The sequence below is a fragment of the Danio aesculapii genome, chromosome 5 (assembly GCF_903798145.1).
Source record: "Danio aesculapii chromosome 5, fDanAes4.1, whole genome shotgun sequence".
NCBI lineage: Eukaryota > Metazoa > Chordata > Actinopteri > Cypriniformes > Danionidae > Danio > Danio aesculapii.
The window spans coordinates 69,079,126-69,097,817 of NC_079439.1; the positions used below are offsets into that span (position 1 = coordinate 69,079,126).

Sequence of the window (18,692 nt, forward strand, 5' to 3'; positions counted from 1 at the left end):
ATGAATTTGTACGATCTCATTTGTACAATGTAGTACATTTTGCTAATCCACCAATGACGGTTGTGTTTGGGGGTGTGGTTGGGTGCCATGCTCCTTTTTTATATCGTACATTTTTATTCAACTGAACTACGAATTAGCCTCTAAACTGAGAAAACGTAAAATAGTTACGTTTCCTTGTGAGAACCACTCAGTGTGGTATGGCAGGACATAAATGTGGTCTTTCTGTCTGAGAAGGCTGTCAAACTGATGCTGATTCAGACTTCTGGATTGGATGAAATTAACAGTTTGTAATTGCGCCGTCCAGTGGACACAATTGGAACAGCAGTTACATTTATCGAAAAATTTAAGCTCATTTTTATACCTCACAGAATCATCTTGGGGGCCGGATTAAACCTATTTGCGGGCTGTACGTTTGACACCCCTGATCTATGTTAACACATGAAAACAACATTCACATTATAGCAGACACTGTGAAAAGCTCATTCCCAGCCACTAGACCTTTCTAACAGAGAATTCATGGAGTGAAATATGTTGTGGGACTACTATACAGAAGATATTATTATGGATTATAGATAGCCAGATGTATCGTTTTTTTTATTATTGTTGTTTTAAAAAGCATGACCGTAAAACACGAGCTAAAGAGAATTGGGACACCCTGACCCCGTCACGTGAACGTGCAAAGCAAGATGTAAGGGGAAGGGCTAAGGGGGTTGAATTGGGATTGTGTCTAAGACTAATTTTATTCCAGTTCTCCATCGTTTTTAAGTACAATGTCACATTTTTTATACTTTTCATAAATTCAAAACTATAAATAATTCAACTCCTACATAAATTAGATGTAAAAAGTGTTATACAACGGCATTCCTTCTAATAAACACTGCAAAGTAGATTAAAAATCAAACCACAGGAATAAGAAGAAACACTACATAGCAAATAAACCATTTCAGTCATGACAAGATTGTTTTGATTGTCAAAACTACTGTATATCAGTTAAAAAACATGAAAATATTCAAAAAAAAACATGAGAAGCACATTTACATGCATGTTAATAGATGCATGTACTCAAAACAAATGCATTTTAATTAACAGTTCATAAATTCCACTTTTAGACAACACACCATCTCTTTTCTCGTATCACTGGAATGTATAGCATCAGTTTATTTTTTTAAGTGACATCAGAAAATTATGCAGAACAAATGAGTGAAGACATTATACAGTAGAATGACCTGAGTCCATCAGTTCGGCGCATTCTTGTTGCAGGAACAGTAACGTTTTGTTGTTAGACATCAATAATAGTGTACATTTAGTAGCAACTCGGCACAGTTTCAACTACTGAATACAATTATAGGTTTGAGCGCTGTATATCTCAACACACCTGTTGGTTACGTATGGCTTTAAGTGAAAATAGACTTTTGGTTATTGCTTTACCTGAAGGGGGTATTCGTAAGACTGTCATTGCACATTCATAATCATGACATGACAAAAGTTTTATGAGTCATTCGCTCCGTTATGTCATTTAAAACTTATGTCTTGACATAAATACAACACAACCTGTCTTGGTCGACTTGAAATTATCAAACCAACATAACGTCATAAATCTGGCATAAACATGATTGTCATAAAGCCATTATAACTGTCATGATTTTTTATTTTATTTATTTATTTAATTTAAATATTGACTTTTTTATTTATAATTACATTTATTATTTTAACAGGGACATTAATAATTTTGTTGACCTCAACTGCATTGGTGCAACTTGAATTTGCCATTAAAATGTTAAATATTAATGACGCTATTGTTAAATTCTTTGACAGAGTAATCACACTTTTACTGAGGAGTTTAAATGACAAATTCAGATTGTTCCTCTGAAAGAAATGAACAGATACAGCTGAAGTCAGATTTATCAGCCCCCTGTATATTTTTTCATGGGGGGGCTTACATTTTTTGGGGGGGCTGAGAAAAAATATGGCCTAACAACGCCCATGAAGACAGTACATTATATTTAACTAGATTTTTTTCAGGACAGTATTCAGCTTACATCAAAATTAGAAGAAGAAAAAATATTATCGTAAATACTGTGAAAAATTCCTTGCTCTGTTAAACATCATCTGGGAAATATTTGTATGAAAAAAAATCACAGGAGGGCGAATAATGCTGACTATGTAGGAAAATATTCATGGCAGTTATAATGGCCTCATGGGTTTCATGTTTATGACAGGTTTATGACTAAATAAATTGTCTTGATAATGACATCTATTTGCATTTCAAATGGAAGAAGTGAGCGAATGACACTTAGGGTGCTTTCACACCTTTAGATCGATTGTTTTGTTCCGAAACAGGGATTAAAATTGTTACAGTGTTGTTCTTTGTTCTTGGTGCGGTTCGCTTTCACACGGCAAAGTTTCTAAACGGACCAAATTACCTAAAACAAGTCACATGCAAGTAAACTCTCATCACATTGGTCAGAGTTTCAGCGTTTATTTTGGAGAGTTCTGCTCAGCCAACACAATCTCACGGCAATTCGTAACTTTTTGATTTAGTGGCTAATTTGTACGAATTCGTACGATCTAATTCGTACATTTTCGTATGATTTGCTCATCCCCCAATGATTGTTGGGTTTAGGGGTGGGGTTAGGTGCCACGCCTCCTTTTTAAATCGTATAATTTCATACGACTGAACTCGTACGAATTCGTACAAATTAGCCACTAAACTGACAAAACGTAAAATACTTACGTTTTCTCGTGAGATCAGGCTGGCTCAGCTGTCATGCGTCCTTATTTTAATTTATGGCAATAAAGACAATATAAGCGAAAAGCTGCACTTTAATTTTGAATGGTGACAAATATAAATCAGGTTTCTCACACACAGCCATTAGCTAGAATTATGCATTATAGGCTTTACATTACAGAGAGAAATAACAGATAAACCAAGTCTGCAGTTCGGTCAATTTTCCTAACAGATAAAAGCTCTTAATATTTCAGCATGCTTTCACTTTCGTACTTAACATGAAATGCATGGAAACTGGTAGGAATGATGACATCCCGCCCTACTCATAATTCTCTCTTCACATATGCCTATTACATATCTATAATACACTGTGATATACCCTGGCTCGTTAGTTCGTGGATCGATGCTTTCTCACTACAATCGATCCACTTCAGGGTTCGTTTCAATCAAGCCGAAACCATTTCAGACCGATTGCTTTGGTGTGAATCTGAGTGCGATTGCTGGATTCACATATGCCAAACCAACCGCGCTAACCTAACAGGGGAAACCCGCCAGCTTCCGAAACAAAACTCTACGCGTGAAAGCACCCTAATGACAGCAGCATAAAATTGATGCATTAAATCTCCATATTCATGATGTGTGTCATGTCGTGATTATAAAGGATTCACGGCAGTCTTATGAACACCCCCTTCAAGTAAAGTGTTTTTTTTCTATTCCTATTGACAGACTTTTTTCTGTTCCTATTGCACAGCATGCACAGCTCGTAAAGCAACCAGGGCCTCATTTATAAAGTGTGTGTATGCTGTGTGTGTGTGTGTGTGTGTATGCTTAAATTCACAGCATTTATCTTACAGAAAACACTTTTACCTGATAAAGTATGTATGTCAAGGTCTGACGGCAATGTTTTTTTTGGACAAAATAGCTATTTGAACATCTACTGAAAGCGGTGTACATGCATGTGTACGAATTCATCATAAGCAAACAAGATTCAGTGTGAGAGGTTAAATGTGCAGTATAGTCTGATTTATTTTATTTTGCGAGATTTAACACATTAATAGCCTGTTCAGACTGTTTTACTAGCATTCTGTAGGCTACACCGTTTATTCCATGTTGTTGTTTTTTAATTTAATTTGGCTTTGCGACGTCTTGATTTACCAATGTGTAAAATCCGCGATAAATAAATAAATGAATAATCACCATCAAATATATCCAACATAAATAAACATCTGCTGCTACTTCGAAAAACGAATAGAGACATCAGCCTTAAAGGGATAGTTCACCCAAAAATGAACATTTGCTCACTGTTTACATTCCTTCAAGTGGCTCCTTAAGGAGTTTCTTTCTTCTGTTGAACAGAAAAGAAGATACTTTGAATAATGCTGAGAAACAAAAACCATTGACTTCCATAGTATTTGTTTTTCCTACTATGGAAGTCAATGGTTACAGGTTTCTAGCGATCGTCAAAATATCGTCTTTTGTCTTCAACAGATAATTGCATTCTGCAGGCTGCACTGTTTATTCCACGTTATTATTATTTAATTTTATTTTTCTTTACCAGAGAATTTTAGACGTCTTGATTTGCCAATGCATAAAATCCACAATAAATAAATAATCAAAATAAATACAAAGTAAATAAACACCTGCTGATTTTATGAACATGAATAGAGACATCAGCCTTAAAGGGATAGTTCACCCAAAAATGAACATTAGCTCACTGTTTACTTTACTTCAAGTGGTTTCTTTCATCTGTTGAACACAAAAGAAGATACTTTGAAGAATGCTGAGAAACAGTAACCACTGACTTCCATAGTAGTGTTTGTTTTTTGCACTGTGGAAGTCAGTGGTACAGGTTTCCTCAAAATATCGGCTTTTGTGTTCAACAAAAGAAAGAAACTCAAACAGGTTTATAACCAGTTTTTATCATTTACATTAGATATATGTATATAAAATATATTTTGTGTCAGTATATTGATGGCACATTTGAGCAGCATTATTAAACTATACATATAAAGAAATTCCAAATCACATGCAGCTCTTTTTAAGACCATAATTGTGTAATAATTCATTTTATGTGATGGTCCGATTTTTCTTTCTATAATAATGTTGTTGTTTTCTGAAGTTTTGTAAGCATTTTTGTGAGCCTTTTCATTAGTTGACATAGCAAGTGATTTTAAAAGACATGACATGACTGAAATTTTTACTTGAATTCATTACTTGAATTAGTTTATTGTTACCTTAACAACTATTTTACTACTATTTACTACTACTATTATTATTATTATTTCAGGTGTTTCTGATAGTAGTAATTTAGATTTTTTTCTCTTTGTGCTCGTCAATCTCAAGCATTGGAATTCGGATATTGGCATGTACTCTTATATATGCAAATCTGTTTAGGGGCTAATTCGTACGTCATATGAAAATGTACAAATTGTAAAAGGAGGCATAGCACCTATAAAAGGAGAAGAGACAGCTGTGTCCAGGCCTGGTGCTCTCTCATCTTCCACTGCTGTCTCTCTTTCTTTTATAACCCTTAGCTCCTCCGTGGGACTCGAGGCTGGTGAACAACACAGGTGACATCCAGTTCCCATGGCTCTCAGCCCCGCTCACTCGCTACACCAACGAAATCTCTCGGCAATTTGTGACTTTTTTGATTAAGTAGATAATTTGTGTTCTCTCGTTCATACAATTTAGTTCGATTTGCTTATCCCCATTGACAGCTGAGTGTTTAGGGGAGGGGTTTGGTGCCACGCCTCTTTGTAAAATTTGTGCATTTTCATATGACTGAACTCGTAAGAATTAGCTACTAAGAAGGAAAACATCTAAACTACTACTATTAGAAACAACTGAAATAATAATAATAGTAGTAGTAAACAATAGTAAAATAGGTGTACAAAGGTAACAATATGCGTGCTTCTTATTATTACTCAAGCACCAGCCTCATCCCGTTCCCACGGCTCTCAGCCCCGCCCACTCACTACATCAGCGCTATTTCACGGCAATTCGTAACTTTTTTAATTTAGTGGCTAATTCAAAAGATCTCATTTGTATGATTTAGTACAATTTGTTTATCCTCAATGATGGCTGTGTTTAGGGGCGGAGTTTGGTGCCACGCACGCCTCCTTTTAAATTTGTACATTTTCGCACGACTGGATTCATACGAATTAGCCACTAAACTGACAAAATGTAAAATAGTTACTTTTCCTTTGTGAGATCAGGCTGAATTACCGTATAAATAGTACATGGCAATATCTAAATTTCAGTGCTTGAGATTGACGAGCACAAAGAAGAAAACATCTAAACTACTACGATTAGAAACAACTGAAATAATAATAATAGTAGTAGTAAACAATAGTAAAATAGGTGTACAAAGGTAACAATATGCGCGACACAAGTGCTTTACATTATCACTCAAGCACCAGCCTCATCTCATTCCCACAGCTCTCAGCCCCGCCCACTCACTACATCAGCGCTATTTCACGGCAATTCGTAACTTTTTTGATTAAGTGGCTAATTCGTAAGATCTCATTTGTACAATTAAGTACAAAATGCTTATGCTTAATGGCGGCTGTGTTTAGGGGCGGGGTTTAGAGTCACGTCTTCTTTTAAAATTCTTTAAAATTTTCGCACGAACTCGTACAAATTAGCCACTAAACTGACAAAGCGTAAAATAATTACATTTCCTTAGTGAGATCAGGCTGAATTACCATATAAATAGTTCATGCCAATATCTGAATTTCAGTGCTTGAGATTGACGAGCACAAAGAAAACATCTAAACTACTACGATTAGAAACAACTGAAATAATAATAATAGTAGTAAACAATAGTAAAATAGGTGTACAAAGGTAACAATATGCACGACACAGGTGCTTCACATTATTACTCGAGCACCAGCCTCATCCCGTTCCCACGACTCTCAGCCCCGCCCACTCACTACAGTTAGATAATTAAGATAATGAGGGGGGCATTTACAAGAGAGATCTGACAAAATTCAACTACGCACAATTTCAAGATCATCCGCTTTATGTAAATCTGTAAGACTCTTGTAATCAGTAATAGAGGTTTCTGAACACATTCGTTTTCTCTGAATCGCACTCGCTCAGTTTTGCGAAATGATGCTAGAACGATTTTATAATGCTTTTTGCACAACATTTTATAAATGAGACCCATAGTGTGTGTGTTTGCTTGCTTGAAGAAAATGCTTTGGGTAAAAGCATCAGCCAAATGCATAATTCGAAATGCATGTCCAAAAATTCACAGATTGTCATCCTACAATTGTTAAAGATCTACATGATTGCTAAGATGTGCAATCTTCTCTTTTAATGCTTGCACATTTTTAATGCTGAGATTTAATTGAAAACTTCAACATTTTGGCCTTGATCTGTAACCAACAGCATTGGTGCATTATGGGTCAATACTCTAATGTGTGTCATTTTAAACAGCCTTAGTCCACTGTTAATCTCTATATATACACACACACACACACACGCACATGTACACATTCCTCCTGTAACTGGAGCACTAGATTTGGCTTTTCGGGCTCCAGTAGAGATTGAAACACTCAGCTGTGTAGTATTTAAGGATTGCTCTGGTCTCCGTTATGTCGTGGAGAGTCGTAGCGCATGATTTGCCGTGGCGTGCCGTATCCTACCATGCCAGATTGAGACGCTCCCCGGTTGCTTCCCATCTGCATCCCGATAACAACGCGACCCTGACGCAGCTGCTCCTCTGAAAACTCACGCTTGTGGCCTTTGGTTTTCCTGAAACACAATTCAAAACATTCAAATGCAAGATGTGTTTGCTATGCAGTCTCTCAGAGGTTTTGACTATCAGTGTTGGAGAAAGTTACTTTTAAAAGCGATATATTACAGTCTAAATATGATACTTAGTTACTTTTTAGGGAAAGTAATATTATATTAATTAGTTCATCTGAGCTGGGTTTTTATAATATAATATAATACTAATATTATATTACTAATATTAATATGAAGTAATATAACTTTGTAATAATCAGTTTTTTAAATAATATATACTTCTTAAATTTTAGTTTTCCAAAATGTAAAGCCCCTTTATACCAAATCTTGTATTTCTTCGTAGAAAAGTAACTAAATACGGTATTAAGTTACTTTTTAAGGAAAGTAATGTTACATTACCTTTGTATTTCTTTGTTCAATTGAGATGTTTTTTGTAATAACATAATACTACTTTAGGGCGAAGCAGTGGCGCAGTAGGTAGTGCTGTCGCCTCACAGAAAGAAGGTTGCTGGTTCGAGGCTCGGCTGGGTCAGTTGGCGTTTCTGTGTGGAGTTTGCGGTACAGGTGAATTGGGTAGGCTAAATTGTCCGTAGTGTTTGTGTGTGAATAAATGTGTATGTGTTTCCCAGTGATGGGTTGCAGCTGGAAGGGCATCCGCTGCATAAAACAAAGGCTGGATAAGTTGGCGGTTCATTCTTCTGTGGTGACCCCAGATTAATAAAGGGACTAAGCCGAAAAGAAAATGAATGAATGAATAATACTACTTTATAGTAATACTGATATTTATAATCTGTTTTCTGTAATATGTTTTATAAAAATTCTATTTTTGCAAAAATGTTAGCAAGTACTAATATTACTTTGTAATAAACTTTTAGAATAATATATACTTCTTAAATTCTGCTTTTGCTAAATGTAAAGTCCCTTTATACCAAATATTTTGTTACTTCATAGGAAAGTAACTAAATATTTTGTAATATTAATGTACTTCTTCATAGTAACACTAATATTATAATACTGATATTACTTTATAATCTGTTTTTTTGTAATATGTTTTATAAAAAGTCCTTTTACATGAAATCTTGCGTTAGAAAAGTAACTAAATATGGTACTTAGTTACTTTTTAGAGAAAGTAATGTTACATTACTTTTGTGTTACTTTGTTCATCTGAGCTAGGTTTTTTGTAATAATATAACACTACTTTGTAGTAATACTAATATTACTTTGTAATAATCAGTTTTTTAGAATTATATATACTTCTAAAGTTCTAGTTTTGCAAAACGTAAAGCCCTTTTACACCAAATCTTGCGTTACTTCATAGAAAGGTAACTAAATATGGTTCTTAATGTTGCATTACTTTGTGGTACTGTTCTTTTGAGATGGGTTTTGTAATAATCTAATACTGCTTTATAGTAGCACTAATAGTATATTGCTGATATTACTTTGTAATCTGTTTTATTTTGTAATATGTTTTATAAAAATTATATTTTTGCAAAATGCAAAGCCATTTTACACCAAATCTTGCGTTACTTCATAAAAAGTAGCTAAATATGGTACTTAGTTACTTTTTAGAGAAAGTATTGTTGCATTAGTTTTTGTGTTAGCTTGTTGCTGGGTTTGTCTTTTATCTTTTTAGTTTTGTTGTCTTGATCAAGTTGTCAGGACAAATACAAAAACAGGTTGTGATGTATTTGTTTATGTCAAGTTCTCATGAAAAAAAAAACAATGCCATCTTTGCATTTAAAATGTCACAACTAAGCGAATGACACTTAAAGACAATTGTTATAAGCATGCATAAAATCACAATTTAAAATGTGTCATATCATGGTTATAAAGGTCTTATGAACACCCCTTCGAGTAAAGTGTGACAGAATTTACATATCACAGGCGGGCTAATCGTTTTCACCTGTATTTTTAGAGCTCGCACATAAAGGCTCTGCTGACACTGAGAGTTTTTCCACTAGAGGTCTCAGATTGTTTCTGGCTAAACTCCAAATAAGAGCCTCTGTTGTCCTCCAGCTCACCTGTGAAACCAGTCCGGGTCTCCACGATAATGACCATCATCCTTCGTAAGAGCTTCACTTCCCAGAGCCATCAGTGTCCTCTGAACCGCAGCCATGTCCTTTCCTTTAAAACATCATCAACATGAGACCCGTGACTCTGACCACCAAAGGCATCTTATAAATTCCCACATAGCATTATGAGGGTTCTTACACCTTTTAAAACTTCAAAGCACTTTTCAAGCACTTTCAAGGTGCATTTTTATGCTTTTTCAGCACCTAACAACCAGGATAAATGATATTAATATTTTCTGTATGTACTTTTTCACATTTAAATCCATTGTGCTGTTTTAAAAAACACAACATGACATTTTAGCTTAAATTGTTGAATACTTTGGAGCAGAGATTTATTGAAATAGTTTGATTGATTGATTGATTTTATTTGACAATTCTAACAAAAATATACAAACAAGTCCAGTTAGACCAATTCACACATTATTTTTAAAAACTGTTGAGGATAAAATACACAAAAAAGCCACAGGCTTATTTCCATTGTGGTCCTCGATATTCTTTAAAAATGAACGAGCAAATCATAAATAGAATGCAATAATCATCAGCTCAGCAACTCAGCACAATAAAATCCTCAGTGTCAACTGTAAAACAACCACTTTTTAATTTCCCTTTTAAAAACACTCTCAATTTGAATCTCTTTAAAAATCGTGGGCAAAACATTCCAAGCAGCAGAGCTCGTACACAAAAAAGAATTTCTACCTGATTCTTAAATCTATATGGGTAAATATCCCTGCTACGTGCTCTTGTAGAATGACAATATACCTCACTAACTAAAACGTAATAATTCAGAAAATATTTTGGGACCATTTTCTTTAAAATCTTAAAAACCATCACTAATTTTAAAAAGTTTTGCCCTATTCTCAACTTTTAAAATATTACTCTGGCTATAATGTTCATTATTTAAATGTGTCAGTGGAGGTGCTTTCATAACAATTCTACACAACTTATTTTGGGCCGTCTGCAATTTATTTGTCATTTTTTATTTTCAGAACTACTGCTGTACCAAAAAGCTGCAGCATGGTCAAAGTATGGCTGCACTAATGCACTTGCTAAAATTTTTAAAGTTTGGGTATCTAGGAGCTCTGCCTGTCTTGCTAAAAACTTAATTTTACAACAAATTTTTGAATGGACTACAACAGCCATCTTCTCACCTGTCAAATTAATATCTAAAACGCAACCCAAATATTTCACTTCTTGTTTTGGAATAATAATTCGATCCCCTACTTTTATCTCCGTCATTGTTTCTGAAGTACAAGTAATTGTGTGTAAACAACTAAGAAAAACTGTAAAAAGTAAACATTTTCCAGGATTTAAAGCACCTGTATGCACCCTGCATCATATTAAAGTCTGTGTGAAATCAAAATGAACACTGTCTATTAGGGCTGCACGATATTGGAAAAATTGGACATTGCTATATTTAGTTTTTCTGTGATCCGAATTCATTTTCACCAGATGAATCGAAGATTTGGAAAGATTCCATTCATTTAGATAGATAAATTATAATAACTTACAAGCATAAATAAACAGAACAGAAAACTCAAACAGAATTCAAGCACAGAAACATTCATTCATTCATTTTCTTTTAGTCTTAGTCCTTTTATTAATCCAGGGTCACCACAGCGGAATGAACCGCCAACTTATCCAGCACATGTTTTACGCAGCGGATGCCCTTCCAGCCGCAACCCATCTCCGGGAAACATCCACACACACTCACACTCATACACTACAAACAATTTAGCCTACCCAATTCACCTGTACCACATGTCTTTGGATTATGGGGGAAACCGGAGCACCCGGAGGAAACCCACGCGAACGCAGGGAGAACATGCAAACTCCACACAGAAACACCAACCAACCCAGCCTAGGCTCAAACCGGCGACCTTCTTGCTGTGAGGCGACAGCACTACCTACTGTGCCACTGCATCGCCAACACAGAAACAATCAAATGTAAAATCACATGGTAATCACTGTATAAAAAAATAATAAAGAATAACGTCTATAAGAGTCCCCACTGGGATATAGGAACAAGTCTGTCTGTGTGTGTGTGTGTGTGTGTTTTACCTTCCCACAGATCGACAGTCTGGAATATGTCTCCTCTGTTGACTCCATATTCTTCAGCAGACTGCAGGAACTGAGAAATCTTCTCCATTTGTTTGAAGACCATCTTGGATTCGGTAATTTTCTTAATTGGCTCCTCACCGCTGGGATACAGGCTGTTGATGAGCCGGCAGAGGATCTGAGAAGAGCCAAGGGAGGAAAAAAAGAGGAGACTTTTGTTATTCACTTCTGACTGGTCACTAATAATGCTATACGCCATCCTGTAACAGTGCTACTCATCTAGGGGGACTCTAGATTACTAAAAAACAAACATTATGATTAGGAAATTGTATTAATATTAATAATATTAAAAGAAGGGTGGCGCAGTGGGTAGCACTGTCGCCTCAAAGCAAGAAGGTTGCTGGTTCGAGCCTCAACAGGGTCAGTTGGCATTTCTGTATGGAGTTTGCATGTTCTGTGGCATGGGTTTCCTCGTAAAAAGGGGCATAATAGGTCCCCTTTGAGATATTGGGAGTGGCTAACATATTTAACCACGCCCTTTTAACTGTCAGTTCTGACAACAAACATAAATGGTGAGGAGGAGGAGTCTGTTAGGTTGTAATAACTCTCCCCAAACCCATTCCCCCATCTTTCTGAACTTAACTACATCCAATCAGCTTACAGTAGACAAACAACAAGCCACGCCCACTGTTTTCTCATTTAATATTTCATTTCTCTAGGAACTGCATCGCAATATGAAAAAAAAGAACCAGTCGCAGCTTCTGGTTCATGCGGACTTTATTTATGCTCTGCGAGATTTGTCATTTTTATTAGTATTAACACTTTGGCCAATGCTGTGATGTAAAAATGTGCGATATAAACAAACGACATACTGTTCCACTCGTGAGCCACTTCTGGAAGTTCTGTTTGCCAGCTTCTGGACGCTGCAGGTCGTCTCCACACTGAATCAGGATCCAGTCCACCAGTCGAGACTCCAGCTCCGCATCATACTTCTGATCGATCTTCTCCTGAACCTCTCGGCTGAGCCCATAGCTTGGTCCCCGGTTTGCCATGGCAGCTCTCAGACATTAACACTGCCGATGATCTGAAACACACACAGGCTGGATTTTCAGCTATTTGTTTTAATATATTGACTTAAGTTTTAAAAGTATTGCTTTCTGCTTACTCTAACCAGTTTCCAAGTCGTTCATTCACTCATTTTCCTTCGGCTATTATTTCCCTTATTTATCAGGGGTCGCCCCAGCAGAATGAACCGCCAACTATTCCGGCATATATTTTACACAGCGGATGCCCTTCCAGCCGCAACCCAGTACTGGCAAACACCCATACACTCTCACATACACACACACACACACACACACACTCATACACTACGGCCAATTTAGTTTATTCAATTCACCTATAGCGCATGTGTGTGAACTGTGGGGGCAAACTCCACACAGAAATGCCAACTCACCCAGCCAGGACTTGAACCAGCAACCTTCTTGCTTTGAGGCGACAGTGCTAACCACTGAACCACCATGCTGCCCCCTCCAAGTCAAGTTATTTAATCTTATTTTCTAGCACCAGATCACAACATAAATCTTTTAAAGGAACATTTTTTTTGAAAATAGTTAAATAATTTAAAATCATAAATCATTTTACAACTCCGCTAGAGTAAACAGTTGCGTTTTACCATGTTTTACTCCATTCAGCCAATCTTCAGGTCTGGCGGGAGTACTTTAGCTTAGCATAGATCATTGAATCAGATTAGACCATTAGCATCTCACTCAAAAATTACCAATGAATTTTCTTATTTAAAGCTTGACTCTTCTGTAGTTACATCGTGTACTAAGACTGACGGAAAATTAAAAGTTGCTATTTTCTAGGCTGATATGTCTAGGAACAATACTCTCATTCTAGTGTAATAAATAAGGAACTTTGCTGCCTTACCATAGCTGCAGATGAGTTTTACTATTTTTCAATCCATTCAGTCAATCTGCAGGTCTGGCGGGAGTACTTTTAGCTTAGCTTAGCATAGATCATTGAATCAGATTAGACCATTAGCATCTCATTTTAAAAAGACCTAGCTGGGGACTATTTTCAGGTTATGCATAATATCATAGACATGGCAGCTGTCAGACATTAACACTACTGATGATCTGAAAAGCACACACACACACGCACGCACGCACGCACGCACACACACACAGGCTGGATTTCAGCTTTTATTGCTCCCTGGCCCACCCCCTTTGAAAATCAAGTAATGTAATCTTATTTTCAAACCCCAAAACGCAACAGAAGTAATTTAAGGATGCTTTGCGACAGAACTGGAAGCTTTGTCATTTTATGCAATATTTTTAGCAGTGCAATTCATTCGGCCTACTAATCTGATTGATGAACTAATACATCATATTTCAAATATTAATTAAGGCTCAAGCCACAATTCACAACATTAACATGGTTCTTACACCTTTTAAAACTTCAAATTCCAGCACTTTTCAAGCACTTTCAAGGTGCATTTGTATGTTTTTTCAGCACCTAACAACCAGGACAAGTGACATTTATAATTGCTGTATGGACTTTTTCACATTTAAATCCATTGTGCTGTTTTAAAAAACACAACATGACATTTTAACTTAAATTGTTTAATACTTTGGAGCAGAGATTTATTAAAATAGTTCAACAAAAACATTAAAAAAAAAGAAGAAAAAATGCAGTTATTGGATGAAGTATCATTTTAAGTTTGGTCTCTTTCTACCTAAAGTTGATTTCTCAAAAAATGAGCTTACAGTCAGATTGTGTTCAGATGGTAAATGTCCCACCTGTCAAATGGTTTTCGTTATGTGCAAACTGCATTTTAAGCTAATAGAAAAACTACTCTGTAAGATAACAAGTTATTATGAAAGCAATACAATATCAAATTCAAGCAGGTTCAAGCACTTTGTCCAGAATCCAAACACTTTTCTAACCCTGAAAACACTATATTAAAAATCAAGCATTTGCCAGGATTTCCAGCACCCGTACGAACTAGTGGCTTATTACATGCCTATTGTTAAGATATTAATTTGGTTATTAATGCTTAAAAATGGAAACTTATAGGTGCATGATCTCATTCTACACTAATTCTTCTCTGCCTAATCCTACCTAATCTCTAAACCCAACTTCTACATTAACAACTATGGATAAGAATTAGGAGTTATTGAGTAGTTATTGAGGCAAAAATCATTAAAATGTATTAAATTAGTATTCATTAAGAAATATATAGTTAGAATTAATGTTCCATTAAGATATTTTGTAAATGTCCTAACATAAACATTCATTCATTCATTTTCTTTTCAGCTTAGTCCCTTTATTAATCTGGGGTCGCCACAGGGGAATGAACCGCCAATTATCCAGCATATGTTTTACGCAGCGGATGCCCTTCCAGCTGCAACCCATCACTGGGAAACACCCAAACACACTCAATCACAGACATACACTACGGTCAATTTAGCTTATTCAATTCACTTACAGAACGTCTTTGAACTTGTTGGGGAAACCGGAGCACCCAGAGGAAACCTACGAAAACATGGGAAAAAACATGCAAACTCTACACAGAAGCGCCAAGCCGAGGCTTGAACTAGTGACCTTCTTGCTGTGAGCTGACCGTGCTATCCACTGCGCCACCGTGTCACCCCTAAAATAAACATATGAGAACTTAATATTTTATTATTCACTTCTAAGAACTTAATTTAGACAAGGGAATTTTCTCAATATTTAGATTTTTGGTAACACTTTACAACAGTACACGAATAATGATGTATTACAGTCTTTTACAGACGCTAGGAAACCTTTCTCAATACTTAGGTCACTTTTGCAAAACTCTACCCACGATTGTAACCGACTTTCAGCTCGGCAAAGCAGTTCATTTCACATTGAAAATGCACTACAACTACCAAAACACTTGATTCAGGTCTCGTTTTTCCAGAACACTAGCAAAGGTGGACAGCCCACAAACACACTTTGACACCCACAAAACAATGAGCTAAAAACACTAACAACATGTAGCATTACACAGTGTTTTCTTGTGTAAAACAAGGTCACGTCTCTGTTTATATATATATTGCAATATATATTGTTTATAACTGCAATATATATTACTGGAATGAATCAGACAGGATATAGAAACATAAGTTTTGCATGATGTTGTTGTGTTGAACATACAGTAAGCTTAACAGTTTTGAAAACAGTATGTAAGCATGTGCAAAATGTTCGTACAAAGATTTTTGGCAGTTTTTGTGTCTGAGTGAGAAAAGAATTGATCAAATTTGAGAGATGTAGTCACTGAATGCATTTTGGGCCAAAATAATGAGAATTGATCCTCAGTTTAGCCCACATAGACTTCTGTTGTGCTCACTGTGTGAAGAGATCTGCAAAAGTGACTTAAGTATTGAGAAATGTGTCCAAGCGTCTGTAAAAAACTGTAAGATGCAATCTAAACATTAATTTATTATTAATTAATTATGAGTAGGCCCACATGGAATCTGCGCGCGCAGAATTTCGCAGATTTTCCACATATTTTTAGCCCATCAATAATTCTGTTTATTTACTTGAGTAAATGTGTGTAAATCTATATTTATTGTTTTTAAATTAATTACAGTAATATTATTGACTAATATGACAATCTTCTACTGATTTACGTACAATGCAGTTTGTACTGTAATATGTTCTGTCTTTTAGTAGATATAATATATGAGAGACTTGCTTTGTTTATCAAATAAAGTGAATCTAATTGGATTTGCATTTTAAACATTAAATACAAGTTAAAAAGATATTATTTTTTATTTCACATATTAAGGTTTTAGTTATGATACTGCCAAAATAATTCAGCAGAAATACGCAGATTTTTACCAAAATTCTCAGCAGAAATAGCAAAAAACATCCGCAGATTCTGTTTGGCCCTAATGATGAGTTAAGGCTCGCCCTAATCATGAACTTTAAATACAACATGAGTCACATGAGTTCATGTGTGAATAACAGCTTCCTTAATTACCTGTTAGTACATGTTGTTAATTAATGTATTAACATTTAGAGTTTTTTGCCTGGGTCAGTTGGCATTTCTTGTTGGGAGTTTGCATGTTCTCCCTGTGTTGGCGTGGGTTTCCTCTGGGTGCTCCTGTTTCCCCCACAAGTCCAAACACATGCGCAATGGGTGAATTGGGTAAGCTAAATTGGCTGTAGTGTATGTATGTGAATGGAAGTGTATGGGTGTTTCCCAGTGATGGGTTGCAGCTGGAAGGGCATTCACAGCGTAAAACATGTGCTGGATAAGTTGGCGGTTCATTCCTCTGTGGTGAATCCAGATTAATAAAGGGACCAAGCCAAAATGAATGAATGATAATACTGACGTTAACAGAACACTTCGGTAACACTTGGTCACAGTTTACAGTATGACCTAACCATTACCTAACACTTTTCGCTTAATAAACTACTAATTAGCTGTTTGTTAATAGTTAGTAAGGTAGAAGTTGTCTTTATAATCTTACTTTATAACTACTAACGAACAGTTAAAATCTTGATAATAAGCCAGTAGTTAATAGCATGAATTGTGACCTAAACTAAAGTGTTATCCTCTTTTCTATTGTTATTCAGGGTAAACGCGCTAGACGGACATGCATAATGATTTCATGAGTAGTTAAGAATGGGTTGATAATGATGTACCCCTCTAAGTAAAGTCATGATATAATTATACATTAACATGAGTGCATGATGGTTAAATTAAGCACAAACTAATGTAGTAATTAATACATTAACAAACAATCATGAACTGAGATGTAATTAAGGTAGCCATTATTCACACATGAACTCATGTGACTTGTAGTTAAAGATCATAATTCATAGTTCATAATTAACACATGCATTAACTCGTCATTAGTTCATAATAATGTTTAGTTTACATATTAACACATCATTATTCATGTACTGTTATTGTAGAGTGTTACCAGATTTTATACGGTTCTTAAAATTCCAGAATAGTTGTATATCAGTCAAATACTGTGCTGTACAAACAACCCAGCTTACATTCAGTTTTATTTTGGTCTATAAATGTCAATTCCCCCCCCCCCCCCGCAAAAAAAAAAGGTTGTGTGGTCCAGGATCACAAATTCGGTTTGGATCGCCACAGCGGCGTAGTGGACATTTTAAAAGTGGGGGGGCTGTATGAAATCTAAAAGTTTACATTCTTAATTACCTGTTTCTAAATAGTCTGTCTATAAAAGTGAGGGGGACATATCCCCCCCGTCCCCCCCGGTTGCTACACCCCTGGATGGCCATACCAAAACTACACATTTTTTGTCCTTGCTATGCAACTCACGTCTAGTCTCTCCGAAATAAGCAAAAGCATAAGCTAAATATCTTCATATTTACACTCTGAGATGATATACTGACTACAACGAGCACGTTTACATCATCAATAACTGCAAGAATGTCAATAAAATCCCAAACGTCCCACACATTGTCGCCTGATTCATTCAATAATTAAACTGCGCACCACCGGCTTCCTCGGTTTAATAAAGCGTGATTTAGCAGTCACACATTAAGCTTCTACTCACTGGTGATGGAGGCTGTTTGTTGTTGTCCTCTGCCGTGTAATGTCCGTCTGTTGGCACCATGAGCAGCAGGGGGAGGAACGCAACTCAGCATCCGTCATTCACAGCAGTGGAGCGGGGCAGCAGAGAGCATTGAGAGAGAGATGGAAAGATGGAGAGATTGAGGGAGGGGGGAGAGAGAGTGAGGGGGGTGTTGGCTATACAGTGCGTGTTGCGTAATATGGCATGTTGCAGTATGTAAAACGCATCTAGCGATATCAGAGAGCCAGAAGGCGAGCAGAAGAATCCTGTGCATATGATGAAAGCGTCAGTGCGCATACGTGAAAAATAGGCCATGAGCGCGCGCGCACACACAGTTAGTGGCGCGTGATATGATGGCGATGATGATGCCATCTTTAGATACTGTCAGTAAGCTCTTCAGATATAGAAATACTTTACATCTGTGTAGGTTTTTGAATAGCTGATCCTCAGTATTATTTCTTAAATAATTGTGAATGATTCCAGCAATGGTGTAGG

At 36.2% G+C, this 18,692-nt stretch overlaps 1 protein-coding gene across 1 annotated transcript; it reads right to left on the bottom strand.

Annotated features, from left to right (window-relative positions):
* Positions 1-1,124: 1,124 nt before the first annotated feature.
* tagln3a (transgelin 3a) lies at positions 1,125-18,447 on the bottom strand. The gene is made up of 5 exons (XM_056458799.1): positions 18,180-18,447; positions 12,480-12,691; positions 11,611-11,785; positions 9,502-9,604; positions 1,125-7,486 (listed from the first exon to the last, which is right to left on the bottom strand). The coding sequence occupies exons 2-5, from the start codon at positions 12,657-12,659 to the stop codon at positions 7,303-7,305; spliced, it is 642 nt and encodes a 213-aa protein (XP_056314774.1). The 5' UTR covers positions 12,660-12,691; positions 18,180-18,447; the 3' UTR covers positions 1,125-7,302.
* Positions 18,448-18,692: the final 245 nt, after the last annotated feature.